The following is a 23,588-nucleotide window of genomic DNA, read 5'->3' as shown; positions in this document are numbered from 1 at the left end:
ATACATACATACATACATACATACATACATGCATATATAAATATTAATATAAATAAAAAATAAATATATAAATATAAATGTTTACTTTTATATTGCTAATATTTACTATATATAATTAATATTTTTTAAAATATCAATTTTTAATAGTTTATGTAATTTATTTAATGGATATGTTTGTGTGCCTGTGTCTAATGATGTGTCTGCAAGTGTATGGCAGTTGCTAGTGTGTGACTGCACTGGGCCTCCCCCTTGCCAGTGTCCTCTGTTTCCCATTCCAGCCCTGATGAGTCAGAGTCTGTGAATGCAGCCGAGCGTACAGCAGCACAGTGACGTTAATGTGTTTATGCTCTGTGCGCTCCCTCTGCTACAGTGGGGCGCGCTGACCTCCACATACAGGCACAGTCTCAATTTTTCAAGCACACACTGTCTCTCCTCCTCAAAACATACACAGTATCTCCTTTACAAGCAACACAGTCTATTCTTTACATGCTAACACAGTGTCTCTATTGCAAGCTAATGCAGTTTCTCATTTACAGGCTAACACAGTCTCATTGAAAAATCAACACAGGCTCGCCTCTTCAAATAGATACAGTCTGGACGTTACAAGCTAACAATCTCGTTTAATGACTAATTTTCTCCTTTACAGGGTAACATAGACTCTCTTCTTCAAAAAGAAACAATTTGTTGTACAATCCAGTGCTGTACTTGTATGTAGGGCTGCAAAGTTTGGCCAAAACTTTGGTGGTTGTATATCAATATGATGATAATAATAATAATGATAATAATTTTACAGTACTATAAAACTGTAAAATTACAACACTAATATTGATGGCTTTCTTAGTTCATTTTTAAGCAACCATCGAGCTTTACCAAGGCCTTTAAAACTTCTAATTGGCTGACAGCTGTTTTGATAATGCCTCTCATTACAAGTTTGTGAAGATGGTTAGTGCATATTGCATTCCCAAATGCATGTTATAAGTGAACCAAACTCACAGCACATGCATGGAGTTCATTGCGTTTGTGTCAGCATTTACTGAGAACTGAGCCGTTCTTAGATGCTGAAACACCAGATCATGAGCTGCTCGCATGTGAAAGAACACAGTGCTGCACTTCACTCTGAAACACGCAATGCATATATATTTTTTAATTAAATCACATCCTTTGCAATTTGATAATCACACTAAGCCATATTGCGATTTCGGTTTATATCGATTAATTCTGCAGCCTTACTATTAGCTTTACAAACTAAAGCCGGGCTCACACTGTGCGATTTTTTAAAAAGTCCTTTAGGATTGTACTTGTCAGACTGTACGAACATGATGATCATGTCACACTGTGGGATCTCAGTTGTCATTAATGTCAGACTGTACGACAGTCAAGTTAAAAACGGGTGCGCGCAAGAAAACTACGTCCGTAGTTCTACATTATCAACCCATACACATTCAGTGACTGCGAGCTGCATTGCACGCGGGGCTGTAATGTTGGCTATCATTAAAAGTATATGAATGGCGGCAATACCGGCGTATTTAAGAAGAATAGTGCAAGCAGCACTACACACCCACATGAAAACAGCAGCGCAACCAGTGTTTATCATAGCAAAGGCATCGTATGATATGAATTCCGTGAGCGGAGGATGAGAGCGCCGGAGTTTATGCAGTTAGAAGAAATCTCTAGCATTAATTCTGATCATGGCTTGTCTTGAAAACCGAAGACAGTTTGACATTCGTCGTAGGAGAAGTCACACTGCAGGACTGTGCACCAAATCTTCTGACACTGCCAGAATTTCGTCAGAGGTAAAATCTGATCACTACAGCCATTAATCGTCTGTCGGTGAACATGTCAAACTAACGATCAAAGACTACAGATTTTAGCCTAGGATTATAGGAATCTTTTAGGATTTTCAAAATTTGTCTCAGACGACCAAATCGTGGCCAAAATCGCACAGTGTGAGCCAGGCTTAACTCAGTCTCTTTTCTGTCTTCAAACAGCCTTTCTTCAATCTCTCCTTGTACAAGTCTTTCCTTTTCAAACACAGTCTCTCATTAACAGACAACACAGTCGATCCTCTTCAAACAAACAGTTTCTCCTTTACAGGCGAACACAGTCTCTCCTCTCCACGCAGACACTGTCTCTTCCTTTCATAAACAGCCTATCCTTTCCAACGTGTGCTTTTTTTGCCTTCCCACAGACACAATCCCACAATTCCTTCCAGACACAGTCGCTCCCGTTCCTCCTGTCCACAGATTACATTGTCTTTCTTTGCACACAGAGCCGCGTTTTCTCTCCTCCGGTCTGAATGTCTGTGGAGAACAGACTTCAGTTTCACTTTATTCAGCAGCTGGGGGTGGGGTGGGGGGGACTTTGCACAGTTGTGGATAGCCATGGCTGTCAGTGAAACATTAAACTGATTTGTGGGCTGTGCGATTCTCTTGAGGGAGGTGGGCTGGCAGTCTCCTTGCAATTCTGTCCCTCAATCTCAATACTGATCTTGAATCAGTACGGCCTGGAAACCTATCCTCTAAATTGATGTTTTATATTAAACAGCCAGTGTAGTTCATGCTCGGCGTCCAGACACTGTGAAACAGATGTCTTCTCAGCTGTAACAAATTGTTGTGTATATATTTATAGTCTTGGCGTACGATGGACGTTGCTCCATTTTTTTTGCCGAATGATCCTGGCGTGTGACGTGAATGTGCATTAAGCGTGCGCTGTGTGTTTGTTCTGTTGCTCTGAGCTTTATTTAATTGTTTTACAGTGCACGCCACCTCTGCTTCTTTTACCCAATATGGTTAAATCTAGCAGATTCTCACTGTACCCTGCCCATTCGTCCTCTGTTTATGTCCGTTTCTCTTTTATATGTCCTCTGAATTGTCTTTGTGTTTTCCGAGAGACACTTGCATCAGCCTCCTCCCACCACATGTTTTATTTGAGGTAATTTTCAGAGCCCGAGACCCCCTCCACCCTCTGACAGAATTACAAGGCAGAAATAATCGTGCAGCATAAAACACTATTTAAAGTTTTCACAAGGTTCATGCGAGCGGAGGGGGGCTGTTTCCATGGAATACGCTTTTAAGAGGAATGCTGACAGTTATGCACCCTGAATGGAAAAAAAGCCTGAGACGCATATCTGGTAGGCACTTTTTTTTTTTTTGGACAACTCATTGCCACATGTTCGTCTGTAATGTTTGGTCCACAAACCCGCCGACTTAGTGTCCGAAATCACTGCTTGTGCCATTTATAGTGCACTATTTGAGGTGTTAGACATTTTGTAACATTATCCAAATTCTGAGTAAACAGTGTTTGCTATAATAGTTTACTCTGCAACTGATCTGAAATCAAAATTTTGTGTTGTAGAAGAGATGTGATGCAGCAATGGGTTATATTTAAAAAAAATAATTTAAATAATTTAATTATTAATAGTTTAATAATGAATCCTAGTAGTTATGTAATTAATTATATTAAATGTTATATATATTACATATTGAATATAGTGAATGAATGTTATTTATGACTTATAAATCATAAATAAAATTTAACCAATTGTCACAACGGCCAGACGAGCCCCCAACCCCTTTAGGGACAAATTATGTGTCATTCACTATATAGGGAATAGTCAATGAGTGAACGATTTTAAACGCATCACATATGAATTAATAATCACTTTGTAAAGTCACTCTGTCAATTAATGACTGCATATTCTGCTTTAAGATGTTCCCACAAGTGCAAACCGGACTTTTGACACAAGTAGGTGATGTAAAAATAAACCAAATACAGAAAAACACAAACAAATGCATCGTGGACAAGTGGGCAGGCAATATGTCCAGTCATTTGCTGTTTCATCACCAGATAGAGGCTGCCCTGCATTCCTCTGAGGCACAAGGCCATGTCTTTCTCCCTTTTTTTTCACCATCCCCCCTTTTCCTCTTTCATTTCCCTTCTTTCATCCTCCTCTCCCTCTGATCTGCATGGCCGCATCTCAGGTTTTTCTCCTGAAGCAATCTCTATAAATAGACCTTCAATAGCTGCTGCCTAACAAACCTGCTCATCAGAACTAATTGCTAAAGAAAAGTTCTTTTTTCCCCAGCTTTCTTTGCATTAACCCTTTCCTCCCCTACAATGGCCTGAGCTCACCATGTGTCGAATAAAGCAGGTTTTCTGGGACACTTTTTGAAAAATATTCTGTGATGTTTGAGATGAAAAGGGTAAAATTTAATTATTTATATATCATTTACATTATAAAATTATTTCACATTTTTATGTACTGGTACATATGAAAATATGAAAGTTACATTTGACATAAAATTATAAATAGTAAGCTATTTTAGATTTATTATGTATATAATATTCCATATAAATATTCTATTCTATTCTATTCTATTCAGTGTTGTCAGTAACTATTAAAATTTGTTTGTGGTGGTGGCTTAAAATTAAGTTGAAATAAAATATAAATATTAGATAAAAACTTTTAATGACCTTGGCAAGGCAACTAACTGAAAGAAGTTTACGTACTAAAAGCACTACAACTTGAATAAATAAATAAATAAATAAATGGCAATGTAAATGTAAAAAAGAGAGAAACTATCAAAAATGACAAAAGAACAGACTGAAAATATGGAAATTCAAAATATTAATTAACATTGTAATAATAAATACAAAAAATACTGAAATCACTAAATCTAAACCTGAAAATATAGAATTTCAAAATATTAATTCTGTAATAAAACTATATTATATTATATTATATTATTTATTTTTAAACCTAAAGTAAGAGTAAGTATTTGTGGTGTGTATTATTAAAGGGTGGGTGTGTGTGTGTGTGTGATTGATAGCCTCCATCAACAGAGTATGTGTCTGAGAGGCCGGCCGGTCCTAGATCACAGCGTCTTTGTTTGGGGGTCTGTCTGACAGTTTCGTGACCTCATTACCAGACCAGCGTCTGGGGGCATTCATCTCGTGGGGACCCTCACCCCCATACATACATGATTTTCTCTCGATGTCTCGTTTTATCCTACTGTAACAACAACTCTTATTTATATGGTTATGCAGCGCATGGTTCCCTCTCGTGTTTATGTGTGGTTAAGAGAGCGTGTAAGTTTTAAGGTGGAGCTGAAATTGGTCTGAATGCGATGGGGGTCTGTTCTACGTCTGCTTTAATTGACTGTGACCTTAAGGGTGTGGGAGCACGGAATAGGGGACACTGACACGCCCACGTGCAGATATGCGTGCACAGCTGCACACACAGACGCAAACACACACACACATGCTTGGGAGGAATAGGTAAGCACAGATGCACAAAATAATAACCGTGATTCGTACACAATGAATCACTATTACAATTGCGGATTCTTATAGGTTTGTTCAAATCAATAATGCTAAGTATTAAACTACAGCACATAGCGATTAGACTTAAGATGGGGTCAAGCATTGTTATTTTCGTGGGTGAAATCTAGTCATTTCAGTAAGAATGTAATGTGGAATTTCGCAACAACACTCTTAAAAATAAAGGTGCTTCACGATGCCATAGAAGAAAGTTTTTGTCTAAATGGTTCCATAAAGAACCTTTAACATCTGAAGAACCTTTCTGTTTCACAAAAGGTTCTTTGTGTCGAAAGAGGGTTTTTCAGATTATAAAAAGGTAAGAAAGAGATGGTTCTTTAAAGAACCTTTGACTAAATGGTTCTTTGCGGAACCAAAAATGGTTCTTCTATGGCATCGCTTGAAGAACCTTTTGAAGCACCTTTATTTTTAAGAGTGAAGGTGAAAGTTTTGCTGCACAGATTTTGCAACAGGTTCAAGTTGGTAATCCGGATTTACCGTATTGACCAAAAAGCTACTTGGTTGAAAGTGATTTCTGTGTTACCTTTGATTCATACATTGCTACACTATTGACAATAGAAAATGGACGTTTAGATTTTTTTTTTTTTAGATTATAATTTGTTTGCCTGTGAAATTTCGCTAATGGGCAAACAAATCAAACAAATTAAATAAACTTACATTTATAAGGAACCACACTCATATCTAGGAAGTATCATAAAGATTTCTTTAGAAAATGTGAAAATCTACTGCTTTCCTAATCCTCCTATTGTTTTCTTTCGTTTCCATCCTTTTTGCGAAAGATGAGCATGAGTTCAGCCTGACCTGCAACACTAAACCACTAATAGGTACCTTTCTTTTTCCTTTTTACACGAAGAACCTGGAAAACATCTGATATTACAGATTCTTGCAGAGAAGCTGACAGTGCACTTTGGTATCAGCCACCTTCAGTAAAATGCCACAGTTCTGTTTCCTGTAGAATGTTTCAAAGCATGTGTGTTCCTTTATAATGGAGGCACAACGGCCTTACTCTTATCAGTGTAACTTTCCTCTCATCCATCATAGCTGCTCTCTGCTCTCTATGCATGAGTGTGTGTGTGTGTGTGTGTGTCTGTGTAGTTTTGAATAACGAGCGGGGTGATGCTCCTGAACTTTGTTGAATGGAAATTCTACATCCAGAAGGCAGCAAAAGACAAGAGAAGACATCCAATGGACAGGCGATACCATGTGCTTTCCTGTTTCCACCATTTCCAGCGCTGGATTTAGTGAGATTTATGACTCGCAGAACAGGCCGGTAGCCATTTTCCAGGAGAATCCAAAACATAAAACTAGATTCACTGAGCTGAACATTATTTCATTATTTCATTACTGTTGCATAAAATCTAATACTGAAGCTTCAATCTTACTGAAAGTGTTGGATTTAAGAATCTGCTGCACAAAAATACGGTAGAAATCCAGAAGAATTTGAGTGCCTGTTATTTACGAAATTACAAATCAAGTTCAATTATTATATATATTGGAAAAATCATGTTTTAGCACCCAGGATAATGTATTCTCAGCTTTATTTAACTCATTTGTGAACCTGGAGCACAAAACCAGTCTTAAGTCGCTGGGGTATATTTGTACCAATAGCCAAAAATACATTGTATGGGTCAAAATTATTGATTTTTCTTTTATGCCAAAAATCATTAGGACATTAAGTAAAGATCATGTTCCATGAAGATATTTTGTAAATTTACTACTGTAAATATATTAAAACTTAATATTTGATTAGTAATATGCATTGCCAAGTACTTCATTTGGACGATTTAAAAGGTGATTTTCTCAATATTTGGATTTTTTTGCACCCTCAGATTCCAGATATTCAAATAGTTGTATCTCAGCCAAATATTGTCCTATCATAACAAACCATACATCAATGGAAAGCTTATTTATTCAGCTTTCAGATAATGTATAAATCTCAATTTCAAAAAATTTACGCTTACGACTGGTTTTGTGGTCCATGGTCACATTTTACTGCATTTAAGCTTTCTTTCTTTCTTTCTTTCTTTCTTTCTTTCTGCAGAATGCAGAAGCAACATGAATGTGTGTGAAAATAGATTTTGACCTGCATCTGTCTAGAAAGTATATACATAAGGAGAATTTAGGTGTCCATCATTTTCCACAATCCGTCCTGTGTATATTCTCTCGGTCAGTCAGATACGATTAAACCGATCTGTTGATCACCGAACCTACCGAGCTTAGATGGTATTACGGCAGACACCAGCGGCTTAAAACAGGCCTGGCCTGGCTCGGCTTCACTAAGGCAATGCCACCCCAGTGCCAGATGCCAGCGTGCCAGGACCAGTTGGCATGTGGTGCACTATATAATGGAGTGAGTGGGAGGAGGGAAAGGCTCGCGTTGATGGTAAATAATAAAGAACACAGGAAAAATGTGTTTCTGCTGGGTGATTGACTGCAGCGTCTCTCACAAAGCCCCCTAGAGGATGTGATCGTTGCTTTGGAGCAGTGGTCTCAAACTCAATTCCTGGAGGGCCACAGCTCTGCACAGTTTTGCTCCAACCCTAATCAAACACTCCTGATGCAGCTAATCAAGGTCTTCAGGATTACTAGAGACTTCAAAGCAGGTGCGATTTGGAGCTGGTTGGAGCTAAACTCTGCAGAGCTGTGGCCCTCCAGGAATTGAGTTTGAGACCACTGCTTTGGAGGGTGAAAAGCTAGATAAAGATAAAGGTCTGTTTCTCTGTTTTGTAGGTAGCTGTCCAGTCGTTGAATGATTCTGTAATTAACTAATTAGTTTTAATTAATTAATTAACTTTTTAATATATTTAATTTTCTTTTTAGTTTTTTTAATCCTTAATACTCATTTTTTCTAATGTCTGATATTGATATCATTGCTATAAATGTTTAAGCTATAATGCTAATCAGGGTAATTAATTAACCAGGACTTGGGGCAAAAATGTGTGATTTTATATTTTATTTTATTTTATTTTAATGTTTTACATTTATTGTACTTTCTGTTAAATTTACTTTAACGCTTTTTTATTTACGTTTTTTGATATTTCATATATTCTGTATAAATTATTGACCTTTAAAGGGTTAGTTCACCCAAAAATTACAATTCTGTCATTAATTACTCACCCTCATGTTGTTCGAAACCCGTAATTTAAGATATTTTTGATGAAATATGAGGGCTCTCTGACCCTCCCATACAGCAAGCCGCCACACATGCGCGTCATGGTACTGTCGTGAACGCGCGTCCAAAGTGACGCAGTAGAGACGAAAATGTGGAATAAAGTCGTTATTTTTGTTTTCTTTGCGCAAAAAAGTATTCTCGTAGCTTCGTAACTTTACAGTTGAACCACTGATGTCACACGGACTACTTTGTCGATAATCTTGGTATTTTTCTGGACCTTGAACGTGGTAGTTACCTTGCTGTCTATGGGAGGGTCAGAGAGCCCTCGTATTTCGTCAAAAATATCTTAAATTGTGTTCCGAAGATGAACGAAGGTCTTACGGGTTTGGAACAACACAAGGGTGAATAATTAATGACAGAATTTTCATTTTTGGGTGAACTAACCCTTTCATTGCTAGATATCTATAATTGAGTTGAGTATTAAATATAAAACAAATATGTAGTGGCTTCTGTTTGAAACTGTGCTCATAGAGCCCCTTGTTTTGTAAAAATCGACGCGTTTCAAAAAGGCGGGGCATAGAGGAGAAACAATAATGTACAGTATGTGGAAAATAATGTGTTTTTTTTACTTTAAACCGCATAAACACATTTCATTACACCAAATACACAAAATAATGTTCTTTTTAGCAGAATCATATGACCCCTTTAAAATCTGTTCAAGGGGTAAATATTTATTAAGTTAATTTCTGAAGCTTATTACAGTATGTCATATAAGATAATACAATGTAATTACAGCAATTAGGATGTATGTGTCAATATTTACTTAAAAGACTAAAATTATTCCAAATCAGAAATCGTGCGTGATATCAGCTGATATCCAAATATTTGATTCAAAGCTTGACAGTAACTATAATTTCCCGTCAGTCATCCTGAGGTGCAGTTTGCCTGCATCCGTTTTTCTCGTTCAGCTGTTAAGCTTCCGCCACGTCACGTTTTGACCTCACCGTCTCTTTCCGTGCAGCAGTAGTCCGACAGATTGTGTTTCCGTCTTCAGACCCCCCTGGATTTACCAATGACTTGCACATGCTCAAACTTGGCCCGGTTCCTGGAGATGTACTTTTATTGCAAGCTTTTTATCCATTCGCTAACAATATAAATGTACTTTTATGCACTGCTGTCTTTACGTATGAATGTAGGCAGATTGCATCTGCAGAGAAAGATGGAGTAGGAGAGTACTGCTCAAAGCGGGCAGGGGAACTCTCTTTTGGCCAGGCCCCGAGTATTATGTTGAAACCAGATGTTGAGAGATGTTTCCTCCTGGTCACGTGGGCCCTTCTGGTGTGGCACTTACATAAATGTCATCTGTACAGTAGTCAGTGCGGGAGGGAGAGCAGGAACAGAGGCCCAGCTGCTCGCTGTGGGAAGATGAAGAGTGCAGTGGGGTCAAAGCTACCCTCCACCACTACTGTCTGCTCTCTGCCAGTGCTCTTTCTCTCCAAACATGAGTGAGACATGCAGACGTCAGCTGTTTGCGGCAGTCTTGCCTTGTCATTGTGTTACCTGCTCATCGCGATACACCTGGCAGACATGTTGTGTGTATACACTGCTGGCAGGTTTTTTTTTGTACCGATGACTGTATTCATCTGCAGGTAAAGATTAAGCATTGATACTGGTATTGGTCACTGGCATTGGTACAGAAGCCCATATTTTGGTATTAATATTTTAAGACTAGTAGGATAACTGATAGGTGATGCAATAGTAATACTTATTAGCATCATATCAGCAATTCACAAAACATAATTACAGTGTATATATATACAACATTGTTAAAGTGCTTAATTTACATAATATTTATTCAATTTGCATAATATTTTTATGAAAAACATTTACAAAATATATTTTAAAACCGTACCAGTCAAATGTTTGGACACATTTGCTAGATTTTTTTTTTTGCTAGACACATTTAAGTATGAGAATTACCAAAAATGAAAAAAAACGCATAACTATATCTTACTTTTTGTTGTTTTGCACAAAGTAGCACTTTTTCCCTACACTTTGTGTTCTAACACACACACACACATTTAATTTGTGATAAAATATAACAATATTATATAATAATTTTATTACATATTTATAGTTTTATTCATGTAAGATGTTAATATTCTGAAGAAATTCAGTAGACAGAATTTATATTTGCTTACAAAACCAATTTTGAGACATTTAAGCAGTTATCTTTAGATTAAAATGCTTTTAAGATCACATAAAACCTAAATTTAGACAGGTGGGTCCACAGTGTATTATCCCAAATTAGTAAATATGAACTAATTTTATTTTCAGATTGATCTTCTTTGTCTGATACTCTGATCATTACTCAACACTTGACAAAACCATAAAACCATAAAGAATGTTTGGAGTGGATGGACTGAGGAGGATTTTTTGCTACTTTTCCTGTAAAATCCAATTCTCTCTTGCCCATTATATTAAATATATCTGCTATGGTGACTCCTACACTGCTAATGAAACGCGAGCGGCTTCGGTAATGATGTGTATATCTTTATGCCGCAGTGGCGTAATGGCCTGCGTCCTGGTGATTACAGCACTCAGGGCGCCGTTTTATTCGGCCCCAGCGTTCAGTAATGTGTTTGTGCGTGGTAGGCATTCCTATACTGACTTTTAATGTGAGGGCTTTTTGTCCGGCCCGGTGATTTATTCACAGCCGTGTGTAATGTCATTTCATGTTGAAACACCCACCCTATGTTCAAATGAAAGAGGCATTGATGTTCATCTTAATCTGATATACTTTAATACCACGGCATCAAAATTACTCGACTGTAAGGTCCCGCAAGAGGAGGGAGGTGTGCTGCCATCCGAATTTGAAACAAAGACACGGTTTGTTTTCTACGAGGAGATTTTTTTGTTTGTTTCTCTTTATGATTCTTTTTAAATGAAAATTTCGTATCACTCAGAAACATGAGCTGAAAAGCAACTCATTCATCTGTAACTTTATGACAAGATGATATAGTAATAGATTACAGTTGTAAATCTTTCTTGAGAACTAATTATGTCATTTTTCTCGTCAACCGAACGGCTGTAGCGCACATATGCATACATGTGGCGCTGCACTTTGCTTTTTGTTCTCGCTGTTTTTGCATGAGCAGTTTTTGCAGTAAAGGGGACTGAGTCATGGAGAACTTGTGCAAGGGAAAAAACGAGGGCATATCAGGAGAGCGTGAGAGAGAGAATGTGAATGCATACATACACACTCCCTAAAGCACACACTCCTTTGCTCATAGTCAGAAGCTGCACAAGGTGATACTCTTTTGTGTGAGAGTGCGTTTGTGCGTATGCTTTTTCCTCTTTTGAAGAGAACAAAACCAGCCCTGGGACATTTGATAAATTAAGATATCCATTTGAATACATTTTGTGTATCTTTTTCTCCCAGTTATTTTTCTCCATCTGTGATCAGATGCCTGGTATTGTCTGCTCTCAATATCCTGAGTTCTACACATGCTACATGGAAAATAAATCTGGTGTCTGTTCATTTCAAACACTCTTCAGAATCTAATATAGTAAAATAATAGTTCATCTTTGTCTGTTTTTTTGTCTTTCAGGATTTGCGTAAACAGATAGCTCCTTTGCTGAAGGGCTTCCAAGCAGAGGTGAGTTGCCTTCCTAAATGTTTTTCTTGTTTTACTTGCCTTAAACTGTGGTGATGTGTGTCATTTTTTAAATGTTTAAATACTTACTTTTATCCCCAGAACAGCTATAAATGAGCTATTTGTGTGTTGTTTCCCTTGAAATGTGTAAACTGTGGCTCTGAGGTGCTATGAAAATATTTTTCTGTTAGTTTGAGCACCTAAATCTAACAACAGCAGCATTGGCTGAACCAATGGAGTGAGTTTGGGGGGGGCGGGACTATTTGTTTGACCAGCCAATTGCAGATGGGGGGAGTGTTCAGGGAAACTTGTTTGAAAACAGGCATGATTTTTGCAGTTCCATGTGGTGATGGATGGTAGTGGTGTAGAAAATAGAGCTTAGAAAATAATGTTTTAGAGTTTATCTAATTTTGATATATATATTTTTTTGTTCTCTGATTTTAGAAAACCAATTGAAGCCAGAAAACAATACATGGATCTTAACCTATATTTAAAATCAATAACTTGCTTCAAGTTTTTGGAACAATTCATAATTCATTCCCAAAACATGATGAAGACGCACATACTGTATAACTAGTTTACATTAGACTATTGTGTGGTGGAATATTGGAATATCGAGAGAGAAAAAATAGACTTTATATTCACAGGCCCAAGAATTGTATTTTGAATAAGCATTATCCAAAATGCTTTATTTGACTTCATTTGACTATCTTATCTTAGAATAGCCACTTTTGTGCATGTAAACGAACCTGCTGCAAAATCTATGTGGGGAATTCTTTCCCCCATTCGCAAAATTCTAGATCACTTGGATTCCTATTGAAATGACTGGATTTCGCCTGTGAAAATTCACACAACAACAATAAATGTGACCATTCCTTAAACATGAAGCTATTTCCAAAAAAATAGATATGTATTGCATTCGATGATATTAAGTAATTCTAATAAATTCTGTAATCTGCATTGCATTTTCATTATGGGTTTAATGGCTCACAATACATTTTTACACTTATAGTAAAAATACATGATCAATAGTATGTGGACACCTGCTGGAACAGAAAAGGTGCATCTTCTAAAAATGACCGTCTAAGGAGACTGCATGGCTGTATGCTTAATTTTATGTCCCTGTGTCAACATACTTTTGGCTTTTAGTGTATTTTAGTACTAATACAGGTGAAATGCAGTGAGAGTTGGGTTATGTGATGGATCTGTGTAGGTAGGAGAAAATCAGTGATGGTTTCAGTTGTTTAATCAATGCAGTGCGTCAAAGCTGCTCCGCTAGCGGCCAGAGAGCACTACTGTTAAACTACCCTCTCCTCATGGCTTTACACAGCGAATATGACTCTATCACGCTCACACCAATTAATCTCACAACCTTCCTTGTAAGGAAAGGGCGGAAAAAAGCCTGTTTGCTTAACTCGACACACAGATCTGGTGTAAGATGACCCTCTCTCTGGTCTGATTATAGTCTCGACAGGCTAAAAAGCCCACCTGATTTAACAACAGTGCTTATTACAAGACGGTTTGTTTTCTTGTTACTTGAGGTCTGCTTTTGTCGTACAAAGCCTCCATATTTTGTCAGCATCTAATCAGATCAGACAGTTTTGATATGTTCTCACTATTTGCTGGCCCGCTCTTTTATTTCCGCTCGTCGGATGAGAGCGAAATCTTAATGATGTTTTCGCTCCATGGTGCCAGGTAAGTCTATTTGTTCTGGGCCGAGCCAGAATGATGGACTCCCGAGTTTAACATCTCAAAGTTTTTTCAAAGAGATTTTATTTATTTATTTTGTTTGGTTAACCTTAAGGTGTAAACAAGTTTTTCTTTTGAAAGGATGCTGTGGAAATCAGTAACAATATCGTGTAGAATGACTATAGCTCTATTATTGCGTCAAGTCATTTTTATACTTGGCTAAATCTAATTTAGAAATATGTTTTTAATTAGATCACTGGTTCTCAACTGGCGGGTAACAGCAAATTCATCTGCCATATCATTGGACACTTAAGGATAAAAAGATTTTGGTGTTGAGATGTTTATTTCAAAAGTACACCAATATTGCTATATTAAATTAGTCATGACATTTCATAATTGTTTAATAATGATGTGAAATAAGAGTTCACCAGTTATCCTCAGGGAATGATGCTGTGTTTCCTTTGACATGTCTCCTTAGTAGCCATTGCTGATAGTTGAGAACTGGGACATGGTGCTGTGTTCCATAAGTAATGTGCATTACCATTCAAATGACAGCAGGCAGATATTCAAATGCCCTCTGCAGCACAGACTCATAATAATAGAAATATCATAATAATAGAAAGATATTGAGTGAGTTTTGTTTTGAGCCTGACCTTCTTAAAAAAATAGACTAAGGTCTTAATTAAAGTCAATTAAGGTCTATTTTAGTCCGATGCAGGCTGTGTTTTGCTTAAAGAGTTACACCTAATGTTCCTTGGTAATTCAGTCAATTAGTTGTACTGTTGCGTGATATCAAAACGAGTTTGATTAGGTTTAATTATGTTGTGCTGAATAACTCGCTGTAAGTGTCACCAGCCAACTCAAGTATGATAACTATTAAGTGTTTTTAGCACTTCTATACTAATAGTATTAAATTATCTGAAAAGATATTCATAAACTTTGAAAATAGCTGTACTTTTAAACAGTAAGCCTTTCAGTTTGAGGTTTGTAAGGTATTTAGCTGCCAAATTCATTCGAATTTGGGTTCAGACTAACTGTTAGCCTTTTTTGTGTTGAACAGGCTCCGCTTTAGAGGAGTCTGGCCCACCCTTTTTTAAAGGGGATACAGTCATTGTCATAATACCATGCTACTGAATAGTATTTACACAGTGCTATAAGGTTGTAAGGTCAGAGTTGACATTTTAATTATTTTATTTTACTTAATTTTTTAAGTAAAATAAAAGAAATATTTTAATATTTTTCTATTTATTTGACTTATATTTTGTTCAATGAATTCTGTGATATTAAAATAGAATGTGTCCAAAATACATGATATTAGCATGACACTATGTCCAAAAACCCAGAGTAATGTGATTATACTTTTGGAAGCACATTGGTAGCATTAGATGGACTTATTGTAAAGAATATTTTATTCCTCTTTATTACTTTTTATATATATATATATATATTTATATATTGTAGTGGAAATCCCATTCTCTTTTTCCCTCAATAATTTTCTGCTTCTCTTTTGCTATTCTGTCTAATAAAGTGGCAGATTAGTCCAGAAATAATAAAAGAGAAGGAAAGTGAGAAGTATGTGTCAATTTTCCTTTCCTTTGACCTCAAAAACACTTCCACTATCTGTTAAAGTATATTTCTGTATATGTAATGCAGCGTTTGACGGGCTTCAGCAGCACCTTGCATTAAGAGGCTGTCGAGGGGCTCGAAGCGCAGCGAGACGCGGCTCTTCCATGCCGCATGTAACTTTGATGAAGTGAGCGCTGTGAGTAGTGGCTCCCTGTTCTCCTCTCATGAGCCAGTACTGCTGGGTAACTGCTCCATTATAGCTCATTGTGGTTTCGGAGCTGTGTTCTCGAACACTAGCCTGTCATTAACGGAGGTAGTCGCCCCACTTCAAATCACTGCTCGGTTAAAAATAAATCCCCATCCCACCACTCCAACAGCGAAATCGTTTCAAACCGTCTATTATTTTTCGTTGTGAAATATTTTCCTTATTGACAGTGCCTGACCTTGACAAAAACAGCCTGACTGCTCCGACCAGAAGTACTATTTTTCGGCATTTTTCTCAGACGTCAGCTATTTGACGATAATTGGCAGGAGGGATGGGATCGCTTGTGTTTTGTCTTGTCAGTCTGACCGTCCATTAAATCTTAAAATAGACGAAGAGACTTCAATTTTACAGCACCAATTTTAAACAAAAAAGATAGAGCACATATATAATTCATAATGGCAGACAGACCAATGAATACAGCCGTTTGCAATGGGTGAATGCTTTTTTCAGTTTAATTTCTATCTTCCGTTTTCCTGTAACGGTGGGTTTGTTAAAATAGCACGTTTGAGTCAGACCGACACTGATCTTGTGGGTCAGTGCAGAGTCCTTGCCACATGTCATTTTTTTGTTAGAGAGAGCGAGAGCCTCCTCTTTTCCTGTCAGGAAATGAGAGTACAATAGGGAGCTGTACATAGCACGCGGCTGGGGCCCTGTTTGGGGTTGCACATGAATGTGTGTGTAAATCAGAGACGAGGGGTGAGGGGGGGCCACTGTACTTAATTGTAAAGAGTATTTGCTCATTTATACTTCTGCCCCAGAGGCAAAGCCAGATGTTACAGTTGTTCAAGAAGACTTGATGTACTGTATAGTAGCCTCTAACCTCAATTTTTTTTTTCTTTTTTGGTGATGGTACCTGAGGTGGTGCTGGCTCACCCTACGCGAGATAAGACATTACCAAAGGAGACAAAAAAGAAAAAAATTTAAGTGGTATAGCCAGTCATCTATTTGTTTTTGTTTGTTTTTGTTTTTGTTTTTGTTTTTTTGTTTTGTTTTGTTTTGTTTTGGTTTGGTTTGGTTCCTTGCTCACTTGGTGCCCTGTTTGAGATAAGACATGAACAAAGAAAAAAAGTCCTATATAGCATTGCTTATTTTTGTTTTGTTCATTTTGTTAGATGTTCATTTACTCTGCTGTGGTCCTTGCTCTAGCCATTGGTCATGTGCTTATTTTATTTTATTTTATTTTTTATTTTATTTTTATTCTTTTTATTATAACATTAACTTTGTTTCCCTCAAATTTTACATTTGATCTGAGACCACTTTTTCCCGATTTGCCCGCATTCAGCTTCTTATCTCAAGCTAATTTTTGATAATAAATAATCTTCATTACAAAGTAGAAAATTCAACATTCTGAAAGAAAGAGTGTGAGACTGAGAGAGGGAGAGAGTAAGTTGACCCGCCAGCAAAGATCTCTGTGAAGAGAGCTAATCACTCTGGCAGCCGTTTACAGAGTGCCATGGAAGTTCTACAGATTTGGAAGTCAGTATTGATTTGACGTAATTGTGCACTAATTTTAGCGGGCCGGAGTCTGCAGAGGCTCAACATGGCCAAGTGCTGAGGAGAGACAAGGTTAGTGGCAGCTCAGATAAATGAGTTTGGATCCAATGATGGATGAATCTGAGATCAGTAAACTGTCTATATATGCAGGCAAACAAAGTTAAAGTGTATGTGTGTAGGTTGTGAATCTGTTTATGTAGGTAATCACCTAGCAATCTCTTTTTGGATGCATGTTCTTCTGACACGTTTAGCCTTGGTGCTCATGTGGGTGATGTAGGTTTGAATCTGCAGTGTGCACCACTACTTTCCCTCCTTAATAATTTCCTGTCACTCCAAGTCTACCAAAAGAGGCAAAATGAGACAAAAACAGAACTAAAAGAAACTCAAGGGTCAAATATGTTTGAAGTCTGGTCGTCTGTTTGGAGGGCGATGCAGGTCAGTAGAACTGATGGAGTTTTCTGACTCTGCTGTCAGCGGTGCCAAGTCTGTGCTCCCCCACAGAAACGAGAGCTATTTATAACCGTTTCCCCCACCCTTCTCAGTCCCTGTTCCGGCTGGACCGTAAGGGAATAATGCTGTTTAAACTGGCATGCTTTTGATGCCACCAGATAGTCTGTGTGTTGTATGGTTCAAAGAGGCAGAACTGACTTTGTGTTTGTCTATGTACATGTGGGTTTGGTGTGAAATGTAATGTAGGGGAAACTGGGGCTAGTTGTCACACTTTTTACTTAATGTTTCTCAGGTAAAAAAAAAAGTTCAAAAGTTGTTTTTTAATGTTTTTGAAAAAAAAAATCTTATGCTTAAGGCTGCATTTGATCAATAATACATTAAATATTGTGAAATATTATTAACATTTAAAATAACTGTTTTCTGTTTGACTATATTATAAATGTAATTTATTCCTGTGTTGGCAAAGCTGAATTTTCAGCAGCCATTATTACAGTCTTTAGTGTCACTTGATTTTTCAGAAATCATTCTAATATGCTGATTTGTTGCTCAAGAAACATTTCTTATTATCAATACTGAAAACCAGTTGTGTTTCTTAATCTTTTTATGGAAACTGATTGTTTTTTTTTTAGAATTGATTTTTCAGAATGTTCTATACTGTCACTTTTGATCAATTTAATGCATCCTTGCTGAATAAAAGTAATAATTTCTTTCCAAAAAGAAAAGGTAGTGTAACTTTTGTGACAACTTTTCGTGCATGACAACTAGCCCTGATATGTGGCCATTTGCATGTGTATATTTGAAGGGTCTAATGTCTGTGAGGCTCTTTGCATGACTTTGTGTGTATGTTCCGCAGCATGATGATGCCAGATGCCCAGGCCGTCAGATTGAGCTGGTAGCAGAGTAGGAGAAGAGCAGATAATCTATACAGAGCTGTTGACGGTATCTGCAAAGTCACGCACGCCGCTTCTGCCTGCTTCTAGGCAGCCTTACAGTCTCTTAACCTCCTCTGTGCTCTGTCTGGTTCAGAGCTCTGAGAGTTTAAAAATTGACATTGGTTCCTGCTGGATTTCAGGGGTAGACGTGGACCCGTGCCGAGTGAGAGAGAGTAAGAGAAGCAAGTTTAATTGCTCCATCTGCAAGAGGGCTGCAGAACTTGGCCCTGCCTGGGCCGATCCAGATGTTTTCCGGCAAGAAACATCTGAAAATGTTTAATTTCGTTCCCATAGGAGTGAAAAGTCTGTTACATGTTGGATATTTACAGTGGCAACTGCCCTGTTCCATCCATCAAGCCCGGCAGGCTCAGGGCTGCAGATTTACAGCTTTTATTTGATGTTCCGCTGCTGGAAGACCAAACACACAACACTTGTGAACATGTAAACAGCACAGGAGTTCAACATTTTCTTAATGGATAAAAGCAATACTGTTGATTCAGACCACATTGTTTTTGGGTGTGGGGTACTGCAGAAAGACTGACATGTGTAGGAACTATTGAAGGCTTTGGGCTCTAGTATTTTGAAGAACCCTGGAGGATCTGATGCTGCATTCACGTCATGTCAGAATTACAATAATTACAAGTTCCCATCTTGTAAAAACCGCTTGCGTCTTCGTCAAACTTTTAATTACAACTTGGAAACTCTGAATTTTATGAACTCTCTTATGTGACCATTGTGATGTCATGTAAAAACAACCAAAATGTCGATAAACACAGCACGAGTGAAGTTTTTCAGCAATGATGAAAAACTCTTTCAGGATTCAAGCTGGGTTATTATAATATTCAGAATATTAGAGTATTTAATCTGTTTTTCATTTCTTTTTTATTTTTAATCTGTCTTTTTGTTGTCGTTAGTTTTCCCTCCATCATTGTTAGTTTTATTTTTAATTTTTTTAATTTGAGACTTTTGTAGTTTTAATTTTATTTTTTTATTTTTTTATTTTAGTATTTAATGGTGCTAAAGTTAAGGCACTAACGGGTATCTAGTAATGTGCTAACCAGTGTTGGGCAAGTTACTCTGAAAATGTAATCAAATTACTAGTAACGTATAGAGACCTCGGCTTGTAACTATACTCTAATTACTATTTTGAAAATTATAACGCGATAAATTACTCCGTTACTAAAAAAGTAATCAAATTACAGTAACACGTTACTGCCCAACACTGGTGCTAACTAGTGAAAATATATATAAAGTATAGCATAAAATATATACATATATACAAAATATATAAAGTCTAGTATAAAAAATATACTAGTGGTATTTGTACTAGAGCTGTGCAGTTAATCGAAAAATAAAGTTTCAATGTCGATTTCCAACGATTATAAAAATCCAATAATTGAGATAAAACGATTATTGCACCCAATTTCGCCCCCCTTTCCAGCAGTTCGCTTTCGTTCCTCCATAAAAGCCCACACTTCATGTGCAAATAATTAAAATCGTGTAAAGTGCAATAAAAAAAATAAAAAAAGTAATAGTTTTAAAGTCATAAACACAGATTATTTATTCTCAGCTATATTTTTATTATAATGGTTTATTATTATTATTATTATATGATATTTTTTATATTAGTAAACAACTATTTATTTTTATTTTTTTTCTTGTTTTTGTCAGCAATCATAACATTGAGTTCTAGAATCTAAAGAATCCATTTCAAATGTAAGATTCTGGAAAACACATCTCTGTGTCCTGGAATTTTCCAGGTCTTTGCTCCAGCTGTTAGAATGTATAACTCGGGTTAAGCTAGGTGAAGATTTGGTTCAGTTTTTAGCAGCTCTTAAATTACTGTATAGAGGCCGTACTGATTTGGGTCCTTGTTTCTTGTCAGGTTTGACCCAGTTTGTTAGATTTGGCCCAGTTGGGCCAGACTGCATGCTGGTTCTACAGCACACTGTCATCAGTACGCTGTCATCATCAGAGTTGCACGGTGGGAAAGTGCTGCCATGGCATTTTATAATTTCTATATGTGGTTCACCACACCCTACTGAAGACAATCACTCTGATGTGTCGATCCAAGACGTTTCTCCTGCCTTTGGTTGTCACATTTTTAAGACACTGGTAAATGCAGTTCTCAGCAGCTTAAGAAATGTTACATTGGGTGGAAATACTGTTTCTGTACTATTCCAAAACCTAGTGAACTGCTTACAGAGGCAGTATTGGTTCCAACTCAAAAGCTGTCCCAAAAGGTAGGCAACCTAATTATGTTGCCTCATTGTAGCCAAGCAATGTACCCATTGTGGAGAAAGCAGTCCCAGAATGCATTGCAACAAGCCCCTAATATTATATTATATGATGTATCATAATCTGGCCAGAATCACCACAGCTGTGTGTGTATTCAGATTAAGAGAGATCAGTGTCTTTATTAGAGCTGTGTAAACTGAAGAGCCTATATTACAACCTTTCTCTCTTCTGTCTCATGCTCTCACTCTTTCTTTCCTTATTGTTGTGTGTTATGGCACTGGGTTTGCACTGTTTGTTCCAGCTGTCATACATTGCCACCGAAGGGTCAATAAGGTCATCTGTCCCAGTGAAACCTTGGAAGACAGAAGCTTACAGAGGCTTATTCCAGTGATTCTGCTGTAATTCTAGGTTATTGAGAGTGATATTTTCATATATGCTGTGATATTTCCTGTCTTCACATGAACATATTGATAGTAAAAATGTGCCAATAAGTATGTCTTATAATGCATTTTTTACACTCTATAAGTTTTTAATAATTCATTTTTAATTAAATAAATAAAAGATATATATTTATATTTATACATATAAATTATTTAATTTGAAACAATTTTTAAATTTTTTTTCGTTAATATGATTTGTACATTATAAATAAATTATTTATTTATTATTATTAATTATATTATTCTGTAATTAATTTCTGTAATCGGGGGGGGTAAACAAAAGTGAACACATTTTTCATAGTCTGCACATTTTCACTGAAGCTCAAGTAGGAACTTTTTTTGTTAAATATTAAGAATATTTTTAATCTGCAATGCCTTCTTCTATTGACATCTGTTATATGTCCGTGATCATGCATCTTTCTACAAATTGACAGTTAGATTAGTGGGCGGCACCTCAGTGACTGCGGCCACTATTCTGAAAATCATCTATCTTCAGGAAATGATGAAGGCCTCTCCTTGCAGTGGGAGCTGTAACCCAGATACAGTATGTAATTTGCCCATACGTACGCGTCTGCGGTGCTCTATATTAAGGCCAAAAGTTCTTCTCATTATCAGAGTCCCTCATTACCTGTTTCTGTCATCTCATGCTCACAGGGATTTGGATTTATACCTGATAATTACCTTCTATATAAAGCGAACCAGAAACGGCCCGAGCGTATACACCTGAAGTTTGCCCCCAAAATGCCTCGACCCAGCTCTTGGAAAAATATCGCACGTGCCAAAACATAAATGATTTACCATGTGTGAATGAAAAGGGTCACGGTTATGTACACTTAGCTGTTTTATTTAGGTCGAATAGGTGGTAAGTGATGCACGTAATGTGCGCATGTGAGTTCGAAATCTCTTTTTCTAGGCTGTTTTCCATATGGCCATCTTTAATGGACTCGTCATTGCTGCTAATGTATGCAAATTTCAACCTGGTTGCTAATGCAGTTACCAAGCCTGCAGTTCCAAGCACACGCAATTCAGTTATTGTGTTTTTTTCCTCATTGTTTCAGATCGACGCCTTGAGTAAAAGAAGTAAAGAATCAGAGGCTGCTTTCCTCAGCGTGTACAAGAGATTAATCGATGTCCCAGGTATGTCTCGGCTCGCTCTGAGCTGGCTGCTCACACACACACACAAATGCACTCACACACACTGCTGTAGTGTTTCACTGAGACGAGAATACTGTAAACACATCAGTCATATTTATGAGACTTCCATCTCTAGTGTCTAAAACACACCCATGCACGCGCACAGGCCGTCTTAATGACTTCTACGGCTTTAGAGACCCACTTCGTTCCAAACCCCACACACGGAGGAACTTGGATTCTAATAAAATCCGCATTCATTGCCCCACAAACACCTTTTAATCTTCCGAATTGGCTTTCTAACAGTGAGATAATGGCCCCCGGATCCTCAGTTTTTATATGGTAATGTTCTGATGCGCTGATCTATAATAAGTTAATGGTGCCGTAAAGGTTCATGTGACATCTCGAAACATCTTTAGCTCAGCCGCTCGATAGAGTTGTGCTTCAAACTGAAAGTTCACCACAAGAAAGTGCAGATAATGTATCAAACCCCCGTTAAGCAAGTGCGACTATGGAGTGTGTTGAGAGAGACGACTTCTGGCTGGACTAAACTTTAGCTTGGGAAACCTTCAGACCTCCCTGCAGATACACACACACACGAATCTAGCTGTGTAGCTCCGCCCACATCTGCTGAGCGACAGGGAGGCAGGCAGACAGACAGACAGACTGGGCCTGTTGGAGCAGGTTGGACTGTCTGACTGCACAACTACTTAATACATCCCTAAATTATCACAATGCTGCGATCCCGGGCCAGCTCAATGGCGTGTCTGTGTGTCTGGAAGTGTGCGCAAGTGCATTTGACTACCTTTTTATATGTGCGTGTTGTGTATTTGAGAGAGAACTGTATGTGTGTGTTGCAGGATGTTGGAGTGGGAGGTCTAGTCTGGGAATGTCTGTTTCTATCTGTGAAATCTGGAGCTTGTCCAGTCCTGTCTATGTGTCTGCGAATGTGATCACAGCTTGACAAATTATCTTGTGATAGTTACACTGGTCCACTGTGTAGGCCTGTTTGTGTGTGAGCATTGTGGTGTGTGTTAGGAAGTGTTTCAGGCACCTTAATGCCAACATTTAACTTCTTCACAAGACTGATATACTCTTTATAAAATCCATTGTTAATATTGTTTCTGAACTCTGATTGGATGAGACTCATTCAAAGCCCATGGAAAAAATAACCGAGACAGGACTGAATTTTAATTCATAATTTTTTATTTACATTTATTATTTTACATTTATTTTTAATATATTTTAGTGTGGTAACTATATTTTGTTATATATATA

At 37.4% G+C, this 23,588-nt stretch overlaps 1 protein-coding gene across 3 annotated transcripts in view; it reads left to right on the top strand.

Annotated features, from left to right (window-relative positions):
- Positions 1 to 23,588, top strand: part of LOC107734438 (homeobox protein cut-like 1) — a 121,446-nt gene that overhangs the window by 44,308 nt on the left and 53,550 nt on the right. For all 3 annotated transcript variants that reach the window (XM_016546389.1, XM_016546390.1, XM_016546388.1), the window contains exons 3-4: positions 12,061 to 12,108; positions 22,238 to 22,316. In XM_016546389.1, the coding sequence (XP_016401875.1) occupies positions 12,061 to 12,108; positions 22,238 to 22,316 (127 nt within the window). The remainder of the gene's footprint in view (positions 1 to 12,060; positions 12,109 to 22,237; positions 22,317 to 23,588) is intronic.

The sequence above is a fragment of the Sinocyclocheilus rhinocerous genome, unplaced genomic scaffold (genome assembly GCF_001515625.1).
Source record: "Sinocyclocheilus rhinocerous isolate Xijiao unplaced genomic scaffold, SAMN03320098_v1.1 scaffold1211, whole genome shotgun sequence".
In the NCBI taxonomy this organism is placed as follows: Eukaryota; Metazoa; Chordata; class Actinopteri; order Cypriniformes; family Cyprinidae; genus Sinocyclocheilus; species Sinocyclocheilus rhinocerous.
Note: the sequence above shows the minus strand (reverse complement) of the source record. Positions and strands in the feature narration are given on the sequence as shown.